General features: G+C 40.3%; 1 protein-coding gene across 1 annotated transcript; it reads left to right on the top strand.

Moving 5' to 3' along the window:
* Positions 1 to 7,206: 7,206 nt before the first annotated feature.
* LOC137128843 (alpha-2-macroglobulin-like) lies at positions 7,207 to 23,599 on the top strand. Its single transcript, XM_067507459.1, has 36 exons — positions 7,207 to 7,310; positions 7,444 to 7,624; positions 7,757 to 7,913; positions 8,391 to 8,443; positions 9,036 to 9,056; positions 9,302 to 9,467; positions 9,586 to 9,670; positions 10,052 to 10,193; positions 10,467 to 10,584; positions 10,671 to 10,780; positions 10,887 to 11,054; positions 11,281 to 11,508; positions 11,799 to 11,862; positions 11,980 to 12,125; positions 12,642 to 12,791; positions 14,075 to 14,221; positions 14,322 to 14,412; positions 14,522 to 14,699; positions 14,911 to 15,136; positions 16,346 to 16,472; positions 16,548 to 16,669; positions 16,797 to 16,848; positions 17,302 to 17,385; positions 17,846 to 18,022; positions 18,401 to 18,476; positions 18,561 to 18,717; positions 19,173 to 19,247; positions 19,774 to 19,936; positions 20,028 to 20,215; positions 21,709 to 21,921; positions 22,416 to 22,540; positions 22,634 to 22,724; positions 22,822 to 22,890; positions 22,979 to 23,084; positions 23,216 to 23,257; positions 23,384 to 23,599. The coding sequence occupies exons 1-36, from the start codon at positions 7,225 to 7,227 to the stop codon at positions 23,386 to 23,388; spliced, it is 4,389 nt and encodes a 1,462-aa protein (XP_067363560.1). The 5' UTR covers positions 7,207 to 7,224; the 3' UTR covers positions 23,389 to 23,599.
* Positions 23,600 to 25,269: the final 1,670 nt, after the last annotated feature.

The following is a 25,269-nucleotide window of genomic DNA, read 5'->3' as shown; positions in this document are numbered from 1 at the left end:
ACTTCAGTTGGAGACGGAGTGTAAATGCTTGTGGATCAAAAACACGCCACGCAGCGTGATATCAGTGAGTCAGCATAAACTAATGTTTTCAGAGTGTTTTTAGTATTTCATATACACTGTTTTGAAGAAATGGGAAATGTAAATGTAAATGTTAATGAGCACCATACTATGTAGAGTTGTGAATGTTTTCTATTTCTTCTACAGAGATGCCACTGTTTTATTTGCACCTTATCTGTGTGAAGTTTTGAATCTGGTTGTCCTACAATTTGGATTAAATTCTTCTTTTTGAGGGTTGTTATCCTACTGTATCAGCCCTAGAACTTGCACTGGGCTTCTAGTGTTTTTTTTTTCTTTTGAAATTTCTAATTTTATTAAAGTTCAGTCACTGTCCATCAGTGGGAAGAAAATGTTACACTTTTAAGAGATAAAGAAGCTACATAGAAATAGTTATTTGAAGTGTGGAGTGTCATTTGCCCCGAATTCATACAAGTATCCACCCGTGAGCCTCTTCTACATGGATCACTGTATCAGGTTTACCGCCACTCATCCCAAATGCACTTTTGGAGAACTGCAAGACTTCAGGAGATTCTGGGAACAGTGGAGGCTTCAGAAACCAAACTTTAGCTTTCTGAGGCAGTGGTGGGAGGTTGGAAAGGCACAAATAAAGGGGGCCCTCGTGAGGTCTCCCTTCCTTCAACTGAAGGACATGGATGGCCCAAGCTTCTTTTTCTCCAACCTGGAGAAATTGGTAGTCAAAGGAAGCAAATGATAAGTCTCAAACTTTCAGGATGCAGGGTGCAAGGTTCCAGAGCGAAATGCGACGTCATGCAGTGGATTTTTATTCCGACCTCTTTTCCGCGGACGATTGCAACATAAAGCATCGTAAGGATGCTGTTAAGCAAATGGCAACAGCCTTGTCATTGAGCCTTTCCTGTGCAGGCTGAGCCAGGCTTCTCCAGCATGACCCCCCCCCTACAAGTGGATTGTAAGGGCTTAACCTCCTTCTGCTGCTCAGTACTACAGGCTTGGCAGGTTTTTAACAGAACAGCGTGTCAGCAGTGATACCCCGGGTATGTGGGTGTTTGAGGAACCTTTATTTTTTAACAACTTCATAAGGATTCAAATGCTGCAGTCCACTAACATTCGAACCAGTTTCCAGGAGGCCGGCTGTACCTAGGTGGGACACCTTATCAAGATGTCAAGACCTTCTGTGGACACTCTGAGAGAGGCCACCATAGTCCGATCAATCCGGTTACTATGAAAAGTCGTGGAGGACATTTTGGCAGCTCTGCCACAATCCTTGAGAGTGTTCCTGGAACACAGTAAACCAGTGGAACGATGACTGCGAGTACAGTTTTCCTCCTCTACTGATCGTTCCAGCTGTGGGGGAGTGGCAGGAAGGAGAGGGCCAGCTTCTGTCATTCAAGATCCCTCAACTGAGTACTTTTCAGAGCACAGGAAAGAAGGTGATGTATCAGATCTGCGTAAAAGTCTCGAACTTGCGCTTCCTGACAGAAGATTCAAGGTGGACTGGGTTTTAGGGCATAGATGATTCCCTGAAAGGCAGCTGGTGGTGCCTGTACAAGTTGCCTTTTGAAAAGCGGACAGCAGACCTCCAGTGGAGGGTTATACATGGGGCAACAGCCACGAACAGATACAGAGCGCGGCTGGACTCTAGCTTAGCGAATCAGTGTGTCTTCTGTTCCCAGATGGAGACACTAGAACACATTTTTATCGAGTGTCCTTGGAGGAAAACGACCATTTGATAGTGAACTTCTGACAAAACGCTTAATAATATGTGTTAATAATTGTGTTGAATGTGTTGTTAGTGTTTTTGTTTGTATTTCTGTATTTTTGTTTTAAACTTGAGGATTTGACTGAGATTAGCTGTTGTATTGTAATGTCCAATAAAGGGACCTTAAAAATCAAATCTCATTGCCAGCTCTTCTGATAAGACCCTTTGCTCGGTGACTGTTTACTACGTCCATGTCTTAGACCTTGAACCTCATGTTTGCCAATTCATGTAAGGACGTTGTAATTCACTCAGCTACTAAAGAAGATTCAATAGTACAATAGTACAGTATCTGATTTCTTGGACATGGGTTAAAAATCTGCTTTTCCTTTCGGCTGTTCCCTTTCAGGTGTCGCCACAGCGAATCATGTGTCTCCATCTAACTCTATCCTCTGCATCCTCTTCACTCACACCAACTTACTTCATGTCCTCTCTCACTACATCCATAAATCTCCTCTTTGGTCTTCCTCTAGACCTCCTGCCTGGCAGCTCCAACCTCAGCATCCTTCTACCGATATATTCGCGATGTTTTCTCTGAACATGTCCGAACCACCTCTATCTGGCCTCTCTGACGTTATCTCCAAAACATCTAACATGAGCTGTCCCTCTGATGTCCTCATTTGTTAAGCTCTGCTACCTCCAGCTCTGCCTCCTGTCTTTTCTTCAGTGCCACTGTCTCTAAGCCGAACAACATCGCTGGTCTCACCACCGTCTTGAACATGTTTCCTTTCATTCTTGCTGATACTCTTTTATCACACAACACACCTGACACTTTTCTCCACACGTTCCAACCTGCCTGCACTCGCCTCTTCACCTCTTTTCCACACTCACCGTTGCTCTGAACCGTTGACCCTAAGTAATTAAAGTCCTGCACCTTCTTCACCTCTGCTCCCTGTAACCTCACCGTTCCACCAGGGTCCCTCTCATTGACACACATGTATTCTGTCTTGCTGCAGCTAAGCTTCATTCCTCTGTTTTCCAGAGCAAACCTCCACCTCTCTAGATTTTCCTCCACCTGCTCTCTGCTCTCACTACAAATCACAATGTCATCTGCAAACATCATAGTCCATGGAGATTCTTGTCTAAGCTCATCTGTCAGCCTGTCCATCACCAGAGCAAACAAGAAGGGGCTCAGAGCCGATTCTTGATGCAGACCCACCTCCACCTTGAACTCCTCTGTCACACCTACAGGAGACCTCACCACAGTCTTACAGCTCTCATACATGTCCTGCACCACTCTACATACTTCTCTGCCACTCCAGACGTCCTCATACAATACCACAGTTCCTCTCTCGGCACCCTGTCATACCCTTTCTCTAAATCTACGAAGACACAATGCAACTCCCTCTGACCTTCTCTGTACTTCTCCATCAGCATCCTCAAAGCAAATGCTGCATCTGTTGGACTCTTTCTTGGCATGATACCATATTGCTGCTCACAAATGTTCACCTCTGCCCTTAGCCGAGCTTCCACTACTCTTTCCCACAACTTCATTGTTTGGCTCATCAGCTTTATTCCTCTGTAGTTGCCACAGCTCTGCACATCTCCCTTGTTCTTAAAAATTGTCAACAGTACACTTTTCCTCCAGTCCTCTGGCATCCTCTCACTCTCCAAGATGTTGTTAAACAAACTAGTCAGAAACTCTACTGCCATCTCTCCTAGACACTTCCATACATACATCAGGACCAACTGCCTTTCCACTCTTCATCCTCTTCAACGCCCTCCTCACTTCACTGTTACTAATCTTTGCTACTTCCTGCTCCACACAGTCACCTCTTCTACTCTTCGTTCCCTTTCATTTTCCTCATTCATGACCTCTTCAAAGTTCTCCTTTCATCTTCCCATCACACTCCTGGCACCTGTCAATACATTTCCATCCTTATCTTTAATCACACTAACCTGCTGCACATCCTTCCCATCTCTATCTCTTTGTCTGGCCAACCTGTACAAATCCACCTCTCCCTCTTTAGTGTCCAACCTAGCATACAAATCCTCATATGCTCTTTGTTTGGCCTTTGCCACCTCTACCTTCACCTTACGCTGTATCTCCCTGTACTCCTGTCTACTCTCTTCAGTCCTCTCAGTGTCCCACTTCTTCTTAGCTAACCTCTTTCTCTGTATACACTCCTGAACTTCCTCGTTCCACCACCAAGTCTCCTTGTCCGCTTTCCTCTTTCCAGATGAAACACAGAGTACCCTCCTACCTGTCTCCCTGGTCAAATTAGCTGTAGTAGTCCAGTCATCTGGAAGCACGTCCAAACCACCCAGAGTCTGTCTCAGCTCCTCCCTGAAAACTACACCACATTCTTCCTTTTTCAACTTCCACCACTTCGTCCTCTGCTCTGCCTTAGTCCTCTTCATCTTCCTCACCACCAGCATCATTTTGCACACCACCATCCTGTGTTGTCTAGCTCGACTCTCCCCTACCAATGCTTTACAGTCACTGATGTCTTTCAGATTACAACGTCTACACAAGATGTAGTCCACCTGAGTGCTTCTACCTCCGCTCTTGTACGTCACCCTATGTTCCTGCCTCTTCTGAAAGAAAGTGTTTACAACAGCCATTTCCATCCTCTTTGCAAGTCAACCACCATCTGACCTTCTGCATTCCTGTCCTGAAGACCAAACCTGCCCATAACAGTCTCATCACCTCTGTTCCCTTCACCTACATGCCCATTGAAATCTGCACCAATGACCACTCTCTCACCTCTGGGGATGCTCTGCATCACTTCATCTAACTCACTCCAGAATTTCTCCTTCTCTTCTAACTCACATCCTACCTGTGGGGCATAACCACTCACAACATTGAACATCACCCCTTCAACTTCCAGCTTTAGACTCATCAACCTGTCTGATACTCTAATCACCTCTAGAACATTCCTCGCCAACTACTCTTTCAGGATAACTCCTACTCCATTTGTCTTCCTATCTGACCCATGGTAGACCAACTTGAACCCTGCTCCTAAGCTTCTACCCTTGCTACCTTTCCACCTGGTCTCCTGGACACACAGTATGTCCACCTTCCTTCTCTGCATCGTGTCGATGAACTCTCTAGCCTTCCCTGTCATAGTACCAACATTCAAAGTCCCTACTGTCAGTCCTACATTCTTAGCTTTCCTCTTCTCTCTCTGCCTTCGTACCTTCGTCCTCTTCTTCTTCGTCCTCGACCAACAGTAGTCCAATTTTCACCGGTACCCTGTAGGTCAACAGCACCGGTGGCGGTCGTTGTTAACCCGGGCCCCGACCAATCCGGTATGGAAGTCTTTGTCACGATTCGCATGTTTGATTTGGCATGTGTTTTACGTCGGATGCCCTTCCTGCCACAACCCTCTGCATTTATCCAGACTTGGGACTGGCACAAGAAGACACTGGCTTGTGCCCCCTTGTGGTTGCATTGTGATAATAACCTAATATACTGAATCTTATCTGCTCGCAGCTCCAACGTGCCCTGCTTGTGGATGGTGTTGAACAAAACGAAGATCATGTTCTGGTGCACATACGAGAGGTGAGAAAACTTTACAGCGAGGCACAAAAGATGATGATCCGCACATTTGGCTCTGATTTCTGTCTTTTTGGACTACCAGCCAAGTAAAGCAGACACCCTGAATCTTTTTACAGACACCACAACAAATAATGAATTCACTTTTCAAATGCAACAGTGAGAAAAGTACCACAAAGCCTAGAAGTGTTTGACAAATAAAGAAAGTTTGACTTTTCTTTTTCTCTCACGTGATCAGGCAGAGACAGAATACATCTACCTGAATATGTAGGTGCTGTCTTGGATGAGTATCTCAGTTTTAAAAGTGGCATCGGTGTCCCAGTAAAATCTGTGGTACAGCAATGGTATCACTGCTGAACATTATCATACTCTGACTTTTGAGAGGGAACCCTCAGTGTGGCTGGTTTTATTTGTTAAGGATGCAACATAAAAGGTGATAATGCTGTGTTTTTGTTTTTGTTTTTATTTCCCCACTACAATTGTATTGGCTAACTGTAACCAGAAGGCTGTTTGAGAAGTTCATCAGTTTGCTGATGTTTACTTATTCGAAAAACTCTTTACTTTGGCTCCAGTAATCAGAACAAGAGCTGTTTGCAGGACAAAATCAAACACCCCACGCTGGGTAAAGGGCGATGTTGCAGCACTCAGTTTACTGTAACACTGAAACCTCCACTGACTTAAGAAAAACCTATATCCTGCCATTGTAACCATAGAAGGAAAGGACAGGACAAAATGCTTAAATAGAAAATCAAAGTTGGTAAAGCAGGACTTTTGACAAAAACACTAAACAAACCACAGAATTACCTTCAAATTATAGTGAAATAACCATAGACGATCTACACATAGTTATTTGCATACAAAGTTACATTATTTTTGAGACAGTGTCAGAAAGAGCTGGAGGCTCATATTATTTTGCATTCATTGCTGCTTTTACAATTAGGTGAAACAGTAAACTTTGAACCATCCCTGAACAAACAATGGATTGTTCAATATGCAATTTGTAAATGTTTTACATATGGTAAATGGTAAATGGGCTGCACTTATATAGTGCTTTTCTACCTGTTGGCAATCAAAGCGCTTTACACTGCTTCCTATTCACCCATCCTATTCCTATTCACAATCACACACACACACTCTCACACACCGATGGGGGAGCTGCTATGCAGCTGGCCAACACTCACCTGGAGCATCTAAGTTGGGGTTCAGTGTCTTGCTCAAGGACACTTCGAAATGTGACTGGAGGAACCGAGGATTGAAACAACAACTGTGAGATTGGTGGACAACTGCTCTACCTTCCTGCGTCTGTGTGTCTTTGCGTTGGTGTTTGTATAAACAGAATAAAAAAGACCAGTGTGAATTTATTACGAGGACATTTCGAAAAAAGTGAGGGCAGTTCTCACATTCTTACACCGCTTCAAAGAGCTGTTTGAGGGTTAAGACCTGTTTTTAGTGTTAGTTTCAGGTTTAGGTGAGGCACTGAGGGCGGCGGTGTAGTTCAAGGGGCGGCTGTAGCTCAGTTGGTAAAGGCAGTTGGTGAGTGGTTCGAACCCTGGGCAAGAGACTGAACCCCTAACAGCCCATTCCCCTTCCCAGCTGTGCGATGCAGGTCTAAGCCCGGTAGAAATTGGGGAGGGTTGCGTCAGTTAGGGCATCTGGTGTAAAAACTGTGCCAAATCAACAATGATCCACTGTGGCGACCCTGAACTCACGGGATAAGTCGAAAGGACCAAAAAAACAAAAAAACAACTGAGTTGGCACAGTTAGAGTAATTGATAGGAATTGCATTATGTCAGGAAATGTCCTCAGTTTCATGGCTACAAACGTGTGGGTGTGTGTCTGTGTTTGTGTTTGTGTTGGGGCGGGTCGGGGGTCGGTTTCTGTATTGGGGACTATTTAACAGTTGTTGACTCCCAAGGTTTCATCCCAATCAGCCATGGGTCTCCCTAGGATTCAGATGTGGACGTGGACACTGTGTGTCTTTTTGAGCTGGATGTCTGTTTATCAAGTGCTGGCAGGACCGTAAGTTTGGCAGTACTGACTGAAAATACTACTTTTAAAAAAGCTTGTTTTATGTTAACATTGAGTTTGCAGTTCTCCTGTCAGATTCTGTGAGGATAATATTAAACATGTGTTTATATGTTTCTGTCTGTAGACACTACATGGTTGCAGTTCCTGCTGTTATTCAAGCTGGAGCTGAAACCAAATTCTGTGCGAGTCTCCTGGAGCCAAACGAGACTCTGGTCATGACTGTCACTTTATTGTCTGCGGAAAAAAGCAAAATTCTCCTCCAGAAGACATCGGACACAGAGTTTCATACATGCACTGAGTTACAGGTCAGCTCTGCAGGCTTCATAATAAAAGATTGATTAGGGTGATTCCAGAACACATTAATAGAACGTAACAAAGGCCAAATCATTTTACAATGCAATGTGCATTTGTGTTTCAATAATAATTTTCTGTCACAGGCTCCTTCAGTGCAGCAAGAAGTGGTTCTGAACTTTGAGGTGGAGGTACGAGGTGACACGTTTTACTCAAAACAAAACAGGAAAGTTATGATCAAACCCTATCAACCAAAGACGTTTGTCCAAACGGATAAACCAATCTACCTCCCTGGACAAACAGGTAACCTTGAAATAGAACATGCAGTCGCTTTCGAAAATTTCCAGAAACTTTTTAACATTTTGACAAACTGACATTCACTCGTTTACATAATTATTCAGGCGTTGAATCAATAGTTTGTAGAAGTCCCTCACAGCTCCAAATGTCAGAGTAAGTTGAGTAAGTGTCTACAGACGTCCCACACATGGGTTTGGGCAGTTTATCCCATTCTTCCTGACAGATCCTTGCATTTCTACAGTGTTTTATCTTTACACCACAGTGACACATATCTGACAGTTCTAGTTAGCTAACGTGGAAATTAAGACGGAGACATCGGCTGTTTACAGTAAAAATCCCAAACTACACAAAGTTAGCGGTACAAGGGGGCTGAATTGAAATGCATGTGTCCCAGTAATTAGTCAGTTGTTCTAGTAATCTGAGAGGATGTTTAACACTACTATAGATTCAATGTAAAAACTTATCCATTTGAATTTATCTCAGTGCATTTCAGGGCTGTCACACTGGACACCAAATTCAGACCTGTCAATCAGCCAGTGAGTATCTCTCCTTTCTTATGCATCTCCTATGTATTAGTATAACATTAGTTATGTAATACATGCCCCAGTGAAATAGGATACATAGACCAGCATGTTCAAAGCAAAGAGAGGTTATGCAATGAAGAGATGGACTTGTGTGTGTCCTGTTTAAACACAGTTACGTCACTAATCACTCAGCTCCTAAAGAAGGGTCAATAGTACAACCAGGGCTTCTAGTCAGACCATCTGTGCTGAGTTGACACATTTTTTATTCTTTTTTAGAAATGGAAAGGATGAAACCATACAAAAATATTAAATAGATGTATGTGTTTCCAGTCACTAATTTATAATGAATACAGATTCTCACAGTGGCATTTTGTTTGTTGTGTGTTACATGCTTCATATTTTCATAAAGATAAGAGCTGAAGTCTAAACTGAGTGTGTTGGAGTCAGCAGTATGTGTCTGTACAGTAATTGTAAAACACCTGCTGATTTTCACCAGTATCTGATTCCTTGGAAAAATGTTTTGTAAAAATGTTTAACCCAAATTGAGTAAACACTGTATGATGACAACTTGTCCTTCTCTCTGCCTTTTTTTTTTTTTTTACAGTACAAGATCATTGAAATTGAGGTAAGAAAATGTCCTCACACAATTATTTCTCTTATAAATTCAGCATGTTAATCTTTTCGACACATGGAGAGCCCAAGACTTCTGAGTATGATGCTACTCTACAATTTATTTATGTTTTTGTTAATTCAGAGTAAATTTACAGTGAAGTAGTATTATTAGTTACAGTACAATACAATCCTATTATTACTACTATTTCTTATTCAAACCATGAATACATGTTCCTTTCCATTTATTTCTTTAAACAGGATCCTAACAATAACCGGATTGGACAGTGGCTCAATGAAACATCCAACAGTAAAATATTGCAGCTTTCTTATTCCTTAAACTCTGAGGCTCTTGAAGGAATGTATGAAATTATTGTGTCAGTCGGTGAAGATAAAGTATCTCATAACTTCAAAGTGGAGAAATATGGTATGTTAGAATTAATCTCTTCCTATTAATTTTAAACTATTTTTAATGAAATCTGAATTAAGTAAACCAAGTTGTCTCTAATGAAGCAAGGATGCTAATGACCATGTTTTGTCCACAGTTTTGCCTAAATTTGATGTTAAAATAGATGCACCTGATGCAGTGAGTATTGGGCAGGATGAAATCAAAGCTGAAATATGTGCAAAGTAAGAAAAACTCCTTTCTTCATAAATTCTAAATCACACTTTCAGAAGATCAGGAAACAGTCCCTTCACAAAGTATTGCAATGTCAGGCCGGTTTTTAGTATTGTATTTGCAGGCAATTGGGTTTAAGATCAAAATGAGACGTGAGCTAAGAATGTCAGCTTTCATTTGATACTATTTTCACATACTGTAGATGCATAAAACAACATGGAACAGAGCAGCATTTGAATCACATGACCAAAGATGTTAAACCCAAATGTCTTCAGTGCACAGCAAACACTATTGAATTGGCCTTGTCTTTTCAATACTTCTGGACAGGACTGTAGGTCATGTTTGCTGAGGGAATGACTTTTCAACAAAAATGATTTTCTTTATCTAATTAGATATACATATGGACAGTCTGTGCCTGGAAGTGTAAAAGTTGAGCTGTGCAGACCTCTTCAACTTTATCCATTTATAATCTCCACTGAACATTCTGGGGAAGTCACTTTTGTAACTGCCCCATGCCACAAGGAGACAAAGCAGGTACAGGTTTCTGCAAAGAGATTAAGGCTTTGTTCACATTACAGGTGGTAATGGTTCATTTTAAGTTTTTTTTTTGTTGGTTTTTTTTTGACAGATCCAACATTCATGTTTTTAGATTGCACACATCTAAGATAATGTCCTTGTGTAGTAGTCAAGTCACAACCATTTCTTCAGAAATGTCCAGCAGAATATTAAAACTTTAAATCAAATTTGTTTTTATGTTTTTTATGTATTACTTCATGTACTTTATTTTTCTTTTATTGTATTTTCTAGATGGACAAGAAAGGCTGTGCCACTTTTATTTTTGAGATGTCAACGTTTACAAAAATAGACCAAAAGGTACTTTTTGATGAACTGGTTCTCCTTGCTAATGTGGAAGAGGAGGGGACAGGCAAGTCTTATGTTATATTTATATATGAGTATTAATTAAAATACAGTACAGAAGCATGTATTTAAACAACAAAACCTCCCATACAGGTATTTCACACCCACAACAGAAGAAAATAACGATCTCTTATGTTGTTGGAAAGCTGTCTTTTATTGATACACCCAAGGTTTATCACCAAGGATCAAATGTGGAGGGAAAAGTGAGTTGGAAAATGTTAAATTGTTGTTCTGACTTTTTCAGTGTCACTCTGTAAACAAGGCAACTTTGTGGATCCCCTGATGACACAAACTTTGTGTTTTCAACAGGTTAAAGCAGTTTATTTCAATGATACACCCATCGCTGACATGGCAGTGTATCTGTTTGAGGGTGAGACGTGGTCATCATGTCTTCTACAAAATCTGACAACTGACAGCGATGGTGTTGCCACGTTCTCATTTAGCACAGCTAACTTTAGTAGGGACATTGTGCTCGTGGTGAGTAAAGATTACACATAAAATTTTTCACCATTATATGTCAGTGCCATGAAATTGCCTGCATGAATACCGGAGCCACAGCAGCTGGTGAACTGTTTGCTATTTAACATTTTAAATAGCTTAATCTTACCCTGCTTGTATCTGAGCTCACTTTGCAGTATTTAGTTCACATCAACCACAATGACCTTGTGTATAATTTTTAATTGCTACATCTGTATCTGTGCAGGTTAGCAACACACCAACACGTCAATACCCAGGTTATAGAGCTGCATACTATGAACATGGACGTTACACACTGTCTCTGGCACAACAAGTCTCTCCTGATACTAAAACAGTCAGCTCCCTGGAGGTGAAGCAGAAAGATGAACCACTTTCCTGTGAAGCAGAGGAAGAAATCTTCATCGAGTACACTATAGTTGGAGAGTCTCAAGGCTCTGTGGATATGATGTATCTGGTGAGTGAAAGGTTTTCATCGGTTCTCTCCCAAACACTTTCAGTACTTAAAAGGACCAGATCTTCATCAGTCATACGTAAACAAGACTGAACTCGTTGCAAAGCAGTACAAAGACTTTGCATTTAATATTTATATGCTATATGATATTTTATGCACTTTTTGAACCTTGGTTGAAGAGCAAAGAACTAACATCCAACATACAACAGTGTTTCATGGTGTATCCTGTTGAATGGACTGAATGTTTAGTGTTACATTACTCATTATTTCTTATTATCTCTCAATTTCTCCAGGTTTTATCCAGAGGAGCCATAGCTTTGCAAGGACATACACATATTGAAGTGCGGGATAAATCAGGTGGGAACAGACTGGTTTTAATCATAAATTCGGGGTATTACATTTTTAAAGTGTTCTTTACATTAGCAGCGCCGTTGATCTATGGATGCATAAAAATGATCTGGTTTGTTGTTTTAGTGAATGAAGGTGAGGTGTCCTTCAAGCTGAAAGTGTCTCCAGACATGGCACCAGAAGTCCAGGTTGTAGTTTATGCCATTCTCCCCAGTGAGACAGTCGTCGCCAAGAGTGCTGACTTCTCCACTGAGAAGTGCTTTGGTCACAAGGTCAGTGAGGCAAGAAGACTTTTGGCAAAAACAGCTCATCAGATGTAGCTGTGGAATTAGTGTATGTTCTGTATTAGCTGCTTCAGAGTTAACACGTCAAACTGTTGATGTTCAGCACGTCACCATCATGTACCATGGAACATTTCTATAAATGCTTACTCTCAACTGTTGATTGTGTGAAAGTACAGGCACATACAACTTTTCATTTCTACCCATCCATATCAAAGTATGATCAAGACTTAAGAAACACAGATGCAGATATTGATTTTACTAATGTACATACGCCATCAGCATTGCTGTCATTTGTTGTGTGTAATGTTAGAGTAAAATTATTATTTGCTTCATGCTCATCTTATAACAAACACCACAATACTAAAATAGCGTGCTTTGTGTTTTTGTGTGTGTGTGTGTGTGTGTGTGTGTGTGTGTGTGTGTGTGTGTGTGTGTGTGTGTGTGTGTGTGTGTGTGTGTGTGTGTGTGTGTGTGTGTGTGTGTGTGTGTGTGTGTGTGTGTCAGGTGTCCTTGGAGTTTTCTCCGTCCTCAGCTGTCCCAGGAGAGGAGACCACCATGCAGGTGACAGCTGAACCCGACTCTCTGTGTGGTGTCAGCGCTGTCGACCAGAGTGTCCTCATCAAGGAACCAGGGAAGATTCTGGATGCAGATAAGGTATCTCTACAATCAAACACAAACAGATGTTTACATACTTTAGTTTTAGTTTCCTCTGCTTGTTTTGACAAGCTAGTAAGAGATGCCTATATGTTAGAATTAATCAATGAAAAAGTGAGGTTGGCTTACAAAAAATTGTATTTATTTAATCAAATTTCCCAAATCAATGGTAAACAAAATGTGAACCTTTGTGAAACTTTTTTTTAAAAACATTTGTAGCTTATTCTAGTGAACATTTTCAGTCACATTCACTCCAAAACACATTTTGAGCATCAAATACTGTTGGAAAGAGGATCTTAGCACTCTACAGACGTCACAATATTGTCTCTGTGCTCCAAACATTAAGCAGGACACATCATATTGAACTAACTGAACTGTGATTTTGAGAAAAAGGCTTCCAAAGAAAGTGTCCCAGTTCACTGCTAGTTGCTGCCTTTACATGCCTACATTTGTAGTCTAATCACCTTATTTTTGCCTTTCTTCTCACAAAACTCTCGAATCTCTGCTTTCAGGTCCAAAACTCTTTTTAGCATTTTGCCCAGGCTGAGCCATCCGACAGCTGTGTGGTAGCCGTCTCATGCTCCTCCAAAAGTGCGACAAACTGTCTGTGATTCAATGCCCGTGCCCTGACAAAGTTTACTGTTTTAGCAACAGCATCAATAACATGGTTAATTTTCAGCACTGACTTGCACAACACATGTTGCTGTATAATACAATGCAAAAATACCAATTTCTGATCTGCGTTGATTTCTGTCACTTTATCTTGCACACATTTTAAAAGTCCAAGATTTTTCCCTGTAACCGTCGTTGTGACACCTGACAGTCTGTCCCATTTCAATCCCAGAGTGTCCATGCCGACTCAAATTCTAGTCCTTAAAGACGGCGATCTGCTCCCTGCAAACTAAACACACGGCTTTACCTCCGACTCCAGTAAACAAATACTTAACAGTCCAATTTTTGTTGAAAAGCCTTCATTCGGCATCTACCTTTTCTTTTTTTAGCATGAGGGACATTTTTGAGGGCTAAAGTCATCTTGCGACGATCATAATTATATATATAAGTTGCTATGTATCGCGTTATTATGTACCTGAATGAAAAACAACTTCAAAATAAAAACAATGCAGCTTTAGTCCATGCATGAGGTAAAATGAGAAAATATGTTTATTTTGTAATTTCCAACTAACCTTACACAGCCGGTCAGAGTTAACCAAAGGGCCGTATGTGGCCTGCATGTACAATGCCCAGGTCTGGTTAAAATCCTTGGATTATGTTTTCATTTTCAGATCTTTAACTTGCTGCCTGTCAGGAAAGTTTCCCATATTCCATATGAGGTTCAAGATCCTGAAGAATGTTTGACTGTGAGAACAAGAAGATACATTATGCCCTATCCTGGAAATCACGAGAGAAATGATGCTCATTCAATTTTCGAGGTATTTCTTTTACAATATCCGTTTACAATATCAAGAATATTACCTTTATGTTTTACATTATTAGAGATCAATGATGTTTGTATATTGTTGGATTATCTAGAACGTCGGACTAAAGATGGCAACAAACTTGTTGATTCGAGTTCCTTCATGTCTAAAGTACAAAGGAATCCATTACCACCAGCGCCACTATGGTGACCTTTTTGGAGCTTTTTCACACACTTAATACCTACAAACATTAAAACAGTTCACTGTGTTATTGCTGTTCTCTGTTTGTGACTCAAAACTATTGATTTGTTTCAGAAATTAATTATTATAGAAGCAGTGATGACCTAGCCAGAACAGGAGAAATAATGGGAATGGCTGGTCCACCTGGTCTTGGTTTAGGAGGGATGGCACCATTTGTCCCTATTTCTATACCAGTAGTGACAGTTCGCACTTTCTTCCCTGAGACTTGGATATGGGACCTGGTGGAAGTTGGGTAAGATTTCTGAGTTTCTGTCTGTCTGAGATCTCAAGAAATCTTTATATGAAATAACTTACTAACATTATTTACTGCGATATGTTGTAGTATTATCAGTGCATTTCATCCAAACCATTGAAAATATATACATACTGTGCTCTTTTGATCTAAGTTAATAAAGTATGTTTTTCTAGCTAACAGATGTGATTCTTTGTATTTGCTGGTCCAGAGAGTCTGGAACAAAGGATGTGTCCCTCACTGTCCCAGACACCATCACTACCTGGGAGACGGAGGCTTTCTGTTTGTCCCCTCAGGGATTTGGTTTGGCTCCTCGTAAAGAAATCAAGGTCTTCCAGCCGTTCTTCCTGGAGCTCACCCTGCCCTACTCCATCATCCGGGGGGAGCACTTTGAGCTGAAGGCGACTGTCTTCAACTACCTGACCAGCTGCATCATGGTAATCATTCATCATCCGCTCAGCATATTTTTTTTTTGTCACTACTTTACAGATGACACACAGCTCTTACTTTCTTATTGACATATCTGCTTGGATAAGAGAAAAGCATCTTCAACTTAAGGCAGGCTTTTTTGTCAACAAAGCATCTGTGTAAATGGTAAATGGTCTGCACTTACATAGAACTTTTGTACCTTACTTTAACCTAAAGCGCTTTACACTCCTTTCATTTATTCTTTTCATTCACACTCACAATCACTCAGCAATGATGGGGAACACTAAACTCTCTGGGAACAGCTAAGTTGGGATCCAGTGTCTTTCTCCATAACACTTTAAAATGTCACAGGAGGAATCGAACCAACAGCCCTGGGATTGGTATACGAATGGTTTACGTCTTGAGCGGAAGTCGTCATTCAGGATCTGCACTGACTGTCCCCACTAAGTCTGCTAGAAGCTTGGGGGTCATCAGTAGTAACCAACTAACTTTTACTGACCATGCCCTCCATCTCTTGGACATGCAGATTTCCCCTAAACAAAATCATCTACCATCTCATCTACTAACAGGGCAACAGCATTCACATTCAGCAGTGTGTCTGATTTTTGATCAACCAAACACGGACATATCAGACCACTGTTTAGATCTCTACACTGGGCTCCAGTAGCTGCCATATCAGTTTAAACCTACAGTGTGGTGAACTCAGCGTCACTTTTCTAACTAAACACCCTCATCCAGGTCTACAATTGCTCTCACCCACTGCTCTGTCAACTAGGCGGATGTAGCTCAGTTAGTGGAGCAGTTGTCCTTGTCCTTGGGCAACAAACTGAACTCCAAGCTGTTCTCAATAGGTCACGGAAGCCCCTTGCATGGCAGCTGCCATCCTTGGTTTGTGTGTGTGTGTGTGTGTGTGTGTGTGTGTGTGTGTGTGTGAATGAGAAACAACATTGTTAAGCACTGTGGATCAAAGAGCTATATAAGCAGACCATTTACTAACAAACCGTGTTCAGTGGTCCTTATACCACACAGCAAAGCTCTTCAGCTCAGTGGTTCCAAGATTGTGGAACGAACTACCAAACTCTGCAAGCTCAGCAGCTTCAGTCCCAATATTCAAAAACTCTTCCACAACTTTCTGTGCACTTTTTGTGTTTGTCTACTTATGTTGCATTTAGCACAAGTCTCAAATTTTTAATCACATGATTGTGTCTTGTGAACAGGTCAGTGTGACTCCAGCACCCTCCTCAGATTACACCCTCACCCCTCTCTCTGCTGACCAGTACACATCCTGTCTGTGCGGCAATGAACGCAAGACTCTCAGCTGGAAAATGGCTCCCTCAGTATTAGGTGAGAGTCAAACAGTCATTCACACCCATACTGAAATTTTCCAAATCTACAAGAGTGATTTAACTTTTTTTTTAGGGACCGTGAATGTGTCTGTGACTGCTGAGGCTGTGACTTCCCATGTTTCATGTGACAACGAGGTTGTGAGTGTGCCAGAAAGAGGTCGTGTTGATGTGGTCACAAAATCTCTCATTGTAAAGGTTGGTGACTTACAAACAATGATACAGTCAGTTATGAACAATAAAACATTTTATTTAATTGGATTTAAAATATTTTTATTAATGGAACTGATACTTTAACTCCATTTCCAATCTTCTTCCATTGCAGGCTGAGGGAACAGAGATAACAAAGAACTACAACTGGCTCCTCTGTCCAAAAGGTCAGGATGGTTTATACCAGAAATGATCCCTCAAACTAAAATACATTAGGAAAAATAGACTCTTGCAGTATTATAAGATTATTTGAATTACACACTTATTTTAGCACATTTCATGAGTCCACTTTGGTAAAACAAGCCTGGAGATGGCGTTGTTAAGGTTATTGTTGGACACTTAAAGCACAAAGAGGTGGATTAGGTACCATTCTGACGTGGTGTGAAGAAACAGCATGTCAGGATAGAAGAAAACTAGTCATAAAGGAGACTCAGGGGCGAGAAGAGGCTGCTAGATTTTAAAGCACAGCAGGATGACTGGATAAAGTGGGGAATTGTAGAAAAGAAACTTGCAGGGACACGTGATAAAAGAACATTTGTACTAGCTTGAATATGCATTGTCATTAAGTTACATTAATTGAGTTTCCCATCTGTAAGGTGATTTTTTATTTCTGTCCACAGAAGAAGTTTTGACAGAGGAAATTGACATACAACTCCCAGAGAATGTGATTGATGGATCTGCGCATGCTTCACTATCTGTTCTGGGTAAACCCATGTACACATTTTAATTGAGGGCTTTAAGAAAAAGAAATAATGCAAGTTAACAGGATTCTCATTAAAAAGAGCATCAATATCTGCAAGTTACTTCTGTAACCGGTTTGTTCTTCTGTGGATATCATGCTTTGCTTACCATGGTTGTTAAACAATTTTAAATTGTTGCACTTTCATACGATACAGAAAGCAAATTTATAGAATAACAAATGTACTTGTCCTGTGCACATGTATAGAAACATCCAACTACTATCATGTAGCAGGACTGAATGTACTGGACAAAATTCTCATGCAAGTGTATAATAATTTTCAGATTTTATTAATTAGATTTTAATTGAATTACTTGATTGATGACTCCACTTATTAAATTAGATTTTGAGGGAATAAAAATGTCTTTTAGTGGTGTAACAGTGTAAAAACATAAACTTTGGTATGATCAAGTGTTTCTGTGCAGGTGACATCCTGGGTCGAGCCCTGCAGAACCTGGATGGACTGCTGCAGATGCCGTATGGATGTGGGGAGCAGAACATGGCGCTCCTAGCCCCCAACATCTACATCCTGCAGTACCTGAAAGGCACACAGCAGCTGACACCAGCCATCAGGGAAAAGGCCACTAACTTCCTCACTAGTGGTGAGTTAAACACTAAAGGCACATGAGAACCTGAAGCAGCCAGATCAGAATAAGAATGCATTTTGCTTGTTGTGGTCCATATGCAGTCATACAAAATTTGCTAATGTGATGCATCAGATTTGGTTTTGGGCAAGAATCTTTGTCAGAGACAGAGTGGACCTACACCTTGTTGTCTAACGCATTTAGAAAAGTGTGAATCTTTGTCCTAATGGATCACATCATCTTGACAAAAGGGAAGATTGTCAGAAGGTTTCTCTGTCAACTCCAATAAATGTATAAAATCCCCTAAACGATTACGTCTGAATCAAATTCCTTTCAAATTTGACAGTGAAGATATTAATTAATTAATTAAGTTAATAAGCTTGTTTTTTTACACAGGCTACCAGAGACAACTGAACTACAAACATCCTGATGGTGCTTACAGCACATTTGGATCAGGAACAGGCAACACTTGGTGAGAACATCGCTGAGCAATATATTTATACAATGTGTCTTAGTTTGTCACTTTATATATGAATTTAGTTTTACTTTTCCTCAGGTTGACCGCTTTTGTGCTGAGATCTTTTGCCAAAGCTCAGTCTTTCATCTACATTGACCCAACAAAGATTGAAGAGTCTAAAACTTGGCTGGAGGTTAAACAACAAGAAAATGGCTGTTTTGAACAGTCAGGCAAACTCTTTAACAACAGAATGAAGGTAAACTGACAGTACAGTTTGTAGACTAATGACTGATGCTACTTCAGACTAAGAACAAGTTAGAGATGTTTATTTTCATCTAGAGTTAAATGCAGATGCATCATCATGGCTTAAATCTACAACATAGTCATAACTAATGCCGGGGCAGCAGTGGCTCAGTTGTAGGCTCAATTGGTAGGGTGGCCCCCCACTGACCATAGGGTCGGAGGTTCCCGCCCTTCTCTTCCCAACCACATCTGAAAGGGTCCCTGGGCAAGACACTAAACCCCCAACAGCCCATCCCCATCCTCAACTGCAAAGTGCAGGTCCAACCCCAGTAGAAACATTTACATGCAGACTAATAATTTGTGATCTGTGGTGACCCTAAACGATAACGACACAAGGACAAAAAATTCAGTCCAGTATGTTGGAGGTCCAGTCATGATAAAGTCTGAATGGTGCCTTTCTCTCTACAGGGTGGTGTGTCTGATGAAGTGACTCTCAGTGCTTATATCACTGCTGCCTTCTTGGAGATGAATGTGTCAGCAAACGTGAGTAGACCCTGTAACCACGTTACTAATCTTTTTACAACAGCACATGCTGCATGTATAAACAGATTTTCAGTAACCATGTGTCTTAAGTGCTTGTAAACTGATTCCCTGCTTACCTGGTTAGCTGCAACTGGTAAAGACAGTAAAACTCTCTTCAGAACTGGTGACATATTTTAAGAACTATATATAAAAAAAGTTGTTACTGTAATCAGGGCCTGTATCCACATTAACCAGTCCCTACAGGATTTCATTAACATTTCTCTTATTGTTGGGACCTAAAATTCCAGATGTTATAAAATTGTGATGCTTTTTGCAATGTGTTTATGATGTTTTTAATGGGAAGGTTGCACAGAATCAGGGATCACAGTGTTACAGACAAAGAAGACTGCTACTGCTTAGTCGTGGTAACATTGATTCTTTTAAAATATATATTTGACTTTGGTCCTTGAAAGGTAATAATGGATTATACAGTAATATTCAGGATAAGTTCACAGTTTAATAACCATATGATGGTTAAATCTATTAGAGTCCTGTTATGACAAAGAGCCTGTTGTGCCTCAAGAAGTCCATCAATGACCTCAGCAACACCTACACTACAGCTCTGCTGGCGTACGTCTTCACCCTGGCAGGAGACATGGAGACGCGAGCTCATCTTCTGCAGCACCTAGACTCAGTAGCATTGGATGAAGGTGAGACATCACATTAAAGGAAATCATGGTGACTTCATTACTGTGACTGTGAGGGACATGACACCTGTTTGTCTGTGGGTGGTTGTTTTAGGAGGATTCCTGCACTGGTCTCAGACTGCAACAGAAACATCAGCCTCTTTGTCTGTAGAGATCAGCTCCTATGTGCTACTCGCCAAACTCAGTGCCTCCCCTACAGCTGAAGACTTGGGCTACAGCTCCCGTATCGTCAGGTGGCTGACGGGGCAGCAGAACCATTATGGAGGCTTCTCCTCCACACAGGTACAGGCCAAACAGTGAATTAAAAAGGCAATATTCTACAATTAAAGCAGGGCTAAAGAGTGAATTGGAAAATTTTTTCACACCTGTGATCTAAAGTTCAAGTTTAGCCACATCATTGTTTTGTGAACATCATGCACAGTGGCAGGAAAAATAACTGAATCATTAAAATTTTCTCTCTAAATTGATCATAAAATGTGATTCGATCTGCAGCAAAGTTAGAAAAAAATACAGTAAACTCAATATTTCTAATCTGATAAGACAACTAGCCATCATCTATTATGGCTTTATTAAACACAGCCAATAAACAAAGAAAGTGGAAAGAGAAACAGCAATAGTGTTGTAACTACTGGTTGAATCAGCTTTGGCAGCAATAACCTCATGCAAGCACTTGCTGTAGCTGTGGATTAGACCTGCACAATGTTCAGGAGGAATTTTGGACTATTCTTCCGTAAAGACCTGCTTCAGTTCAGTCAAATTCTGGTGTGAACGGTTCTCTTGAGGTCATTCAATAGCAATCCACGCTCCTCCAGTGCTGCAGCCCTGCTCGTTTTGCAATATCCCTGCACTACTAGTCAATCAGAGGCTGGGGGAGCTGTGGGAGCACTGGTTTAGGGTATTTGTCCTGCTGCACCACCCAGCTCCTTCTTCTGAGCTTCTGTTACATTATCTGTGTTTTGTGTATCTTTAACTCATGAACAGAGGTGTCAACTAACTGAGTCTTTGAAGTCTTTAGCTGTTTCTCTGTGGCTCTTTTTACCTCATCGAAGATTCTGCTTTGTACGTCTGGAATGATCTTGGCTGGGTGGGCACTTATATAGAGAGACCCATACTACCAAATCATATCCAATGTGACAATGAGACAATGTGTCTGACACACTGACATTGAGCGTTTTTATGAGACACGTCCAGTTGATATTTAGTGACATCAGAAGACTAGTGTCAGCATTACTTTATGTTTAGTGGGAATTTTTAAAAAAACACATGAAAGATCATCAACCTAGAAATATTGTGTTTGTTTACAGTAAATCAGTGACTGAAGATCTGATCACATTTCATAATCAATCCGGCAGAAAATTGTGAAGTGTTCACTTACTTTTTCTTGCCATTTTCTCTAAAATTGCAGCTTATTAAAACCGCCTCTGTTTTATTGTAATATTGTCAATTTCAGCCACTTTAAATGGATTTTAATTCTTTGATTACGATTATGAAGTGTGGAATTTTACTCAAACTATAAAACAATGAATAAATCCTTTTCTTTTTGGAAAGACAAGAGACAGTTTAGACATATAAAGTTTCTGTAGAGCAAACGTTCGCCTGCTTTTCCCAGTGTCCATGAATGTTTCCACCCAAAACACAACTACATTGTGAGAAATAAGGGTCAGTGCTATACAGCTGTAGAAGTTTCTATTAAGAAATATTATTTATTTAACGTTTATATAGTTTCAGCCACATATTTGGTGTGTGTGTGTGTGTGTGTGTGTGTGTGTGTGTAGGACACAGTGGTGGCTCTCCAGGCTCTGGCTCTCTACTCCACTCTGGTGTTCAGTCCAGAAGGTTCCAGCACAGTGACGGTCCAGTCTCCCAGTGGCCAGCTGACATTTGATGTGAACCAGGACAACAAACTGCTCTACCAGGAGAAGATGCTGCAAGATGTGACAGGAAAGTACAGCCTGGAGGTGAAGGGCAGTGCATGTGCTTCAATGCAGGTCAGTCAACACTGGAAGTTTTCCTGTTTCTTTTTCTTTAATATACAGCACATACAATTATTTCAAACAAGGGATTAGCAACAAACCATATGTTTTATTTACATTCATTTTCTTACTACATTGTAATTTCAGGGCTGTGATACAAAGGGTGCCATGTTCTATGTTGTTTAATAATTTATAAATTCTAATAATAATAATAATATATGTAAATAGGAGGAAATAGCTTAAAATCTTCTTCACTCTTTTTGACTTGGCTTCCTGCGTCATTCTTCATTTTCTCTGTGGTACATGAAACAACACATGCTCACCAACCCATAGCAAATTTCATGCAACATCCTGAAAAGAGTATATGAAAAACGGAACACTTGTAAAAAAAAAGATGGTGCTTTAAGGAGACGTCATTAATCTGGTCATGAAAAAAATCTAAGCAAAGATTATTATTGACATACTTGTTTTTATGAATATAAAACTTTGCTTGTGAACCTGTTTCCCAGCTTTCTCTTCACTATAACATCCCAACTCCTACTGATGTCACCACTCTGAGTGTGGAGGTCAAACCAAATGCCGACTGCACCAGTGAATCTCACAGACCTAGACTCACTCTGACTCTAAAATCCCTGTAAGATTCAAGTTACAGCAAACAAGTATCAGAACCATGAAAAACAAGGTGAAATCTCACTGAGTAACATCATTCTTTTATGGCTCATTACAGATACAGTGGAGAGGAGAACAGTACAAACATGGTGATCCTGGACATCAAAATGCTGTCTGGGTTTGTCCCACACCCAGACTCTTTGAAGAGTGTGAGTTAATACAGATACCTTTACTGGATGTTCTGGGAAAGTCATTGATGTTGATAAAGTTGATAAAAACCTAATATACTCATTGTAATATCATCAGCTCCAACGTGCCCTGCTGGTGGATCGTGTTGAACAAAAGGAAGACCATGTTCTGGTGTACATACGAGAGGTGAGAGGCATTTACAGCGAGGCTCAAAAGATGATGATCTGCAAATCTGTCTCTGATGTTGTCTGTCTTTTTTGTTTTTAACCAACAGTTACCAAAGGACATACCAATCAACCACAGCTTAGAGCTCGTACAGGAGGTCCCAGTGCAGAGCCTGAAGCCAGCTGTGGTCCAGATTTATGACTACTACCATCCAAGTAAAGCAGACACTGTGATCTCCTATACAACCCTGAATCTTTTTACTGACAACAAAACACACAATGTGAATTCATTTGAAATGTTGGAAACACACACAAAACTTAACTTTTGGATTTTCTTTTTCTCTCAGGTGATCAGGCAGAGACAGAATACATCTACCCATGTGCTGCAGGTAAGAGTCCAAAATAACGTTTCTGATATGAATTTAAAGGCCAAAAGAGCACATACAGCACGTTATCTACTGAATATATCATAAATTAGTCAAAACAACAGTTTTGATTTTTCTTTTCTTTTGCAGCTTAAAGAGGGACGTGTGGTCAGTCCTCATCAATGATTCACATATTTAAAAAGTCCATTTTACTAAAGCAATGTGCTTTGTGACTCCATGTCTGTTTGTGTAAACGTATACAGTTACTGTGTATTTCACAACAATCCTTTCAGCTGTGTGTCTATTTTTTTCTAGAATTACATTTATGCATATTGGACAATTAAACAATGTGAATCCCCCACTCCACATGGTGTTGGTTGTTTTCTACAGGTTGGTGTTTCTTTGTATTTATCCCAGTATTTCATCCACTGATCAGAAACAAAGTTGTGCAGGTCAGCTTAGTCTGAAAAGTCTAAATATATTCAAAGGTTTTCATATGACTTTTTAAGGAATAATTAATTTCGAATTTTAGACTTGGAGTTTAGTTATTGAAAGAAATGCATTTCTCACTGTTAGCTAACACACATGCAGTGGATACAAGAAGTCTACACACCGCTGTTAAAATGCCAGTATTTTGAGATGCAAAAAAATCGGTACAATATAAATCAATTCAGAATTGTTTCCTAATTAATCTGTGCAATTCATATAAAAACAAACAAATAACGTTGGGGAAAATGTTAAATAAATATAAAATAACAGGACAGTTAACATGACAGGAGAACAGTACAAACATCGTGATCCTTCACATCCAAATGTTCTGTGGGTTTGAGTGTTTAAAAAGCGTGAGGTAATACAGTTACCTGAAATATTAGGTATATTTAGGAATGATATTAATCTTGATAAAGGTTATAATAAACCCATACACTGAATATAGTCTACTCGCAGCTACAACATGCTCTGCTGGTGAATCGTGTTGAACCAAAGGAAAATCATGTTCTGGTGTACATACGAGAGGTGAGTAAAATTTGCAGCGAGGCTCAAAAGATGATGATCTGCAGATTTGGCACTGATGTTGTTTTTTGTTTTGTTTTAAACCAACAGTTACCAGAGGACACAGCAGTCAACCACAGCTTAGAGCTCGTACAGGAGGTCCCAGTGCAGAGCCTGAAGCCAGCTGTGGTCCAGATTTATGACTACTACCAGCCAAGTAAACCAGACACTCTGACCTCCTATACAACTCTGAATCCTTTTACAGAGACCTCAGCACATGATGACACTACAGTCTTTAGTGCAGCTGTACAAAAAATGAGATGAGACTTTATGAAAAAAGTACCACAAACCCTAAACGTGTTGGACAAATGCAGAAGGTTTGACTTTTTCATTGTGTTTTCCTTTCAGGTGTTTAGGCAGAGACACAATACATCTATCCTTGTGCTGCAGGTACATTAATGTAGGAAAATTATAGTTTCTCATTAATTTATCTTGTAACACAGTGTATTATATTACAATAGTATTGTATATTTGCAATAGTCAGAATCTCACAATAACTAAACCAGCTTGGAAGTCAGAACACTCATTTGGTTAGTATTCTGCCACAAACCTTTTACAGGTGTGTATCTACTGCATGTTTTCAATAATAAAAGTCATGCATATTTGACAGTATAAATAATATAGTATAATAATTCAAAAATACCTTTTTTTTTCTAATTTTCTCAGAAGAAGCTAATTCATCCCTCAGAATTCCAGTTTAAAACAAGTGGTAACCCTTACCTTACCATACAAACTTATAACGTGCATTTTGGAATTATGCTGTAAATTCCATACATCTTTGTAGCTACAGAGGAGTAATGTGCAAAGTTTGAGGAATAAGACGGGAATAAAATCGGACGGTGGAACTTATTAAGTACAATATACAAGATAAACATTACTACAACTGAAATTCCTGAGAGAAACATTGTCCAATATGCATCTTCGTCGTTCTCTAGTCAAAAAAAATGACATTTGGATTATTGTGGAAAATAAGCTCAGCGACCTAC

Source organism: Channa argus, chromosome 6 (assembly GCF_033026475.1).
Source record: "Channa argus isolate prfri chromosome 6, Channa argus male v1.0, whole genome shotgun sequence".
NCBI classification, from domain to species: domain Eukaryota; kingdom Metazoa; phylum Chordata; class Actinopteri; order Anabantiformes; family Channidae; genus Channa; species Channa argus.
This window is presented reverse-complemented; position numbering and strand designations above follow the sequence as displayed.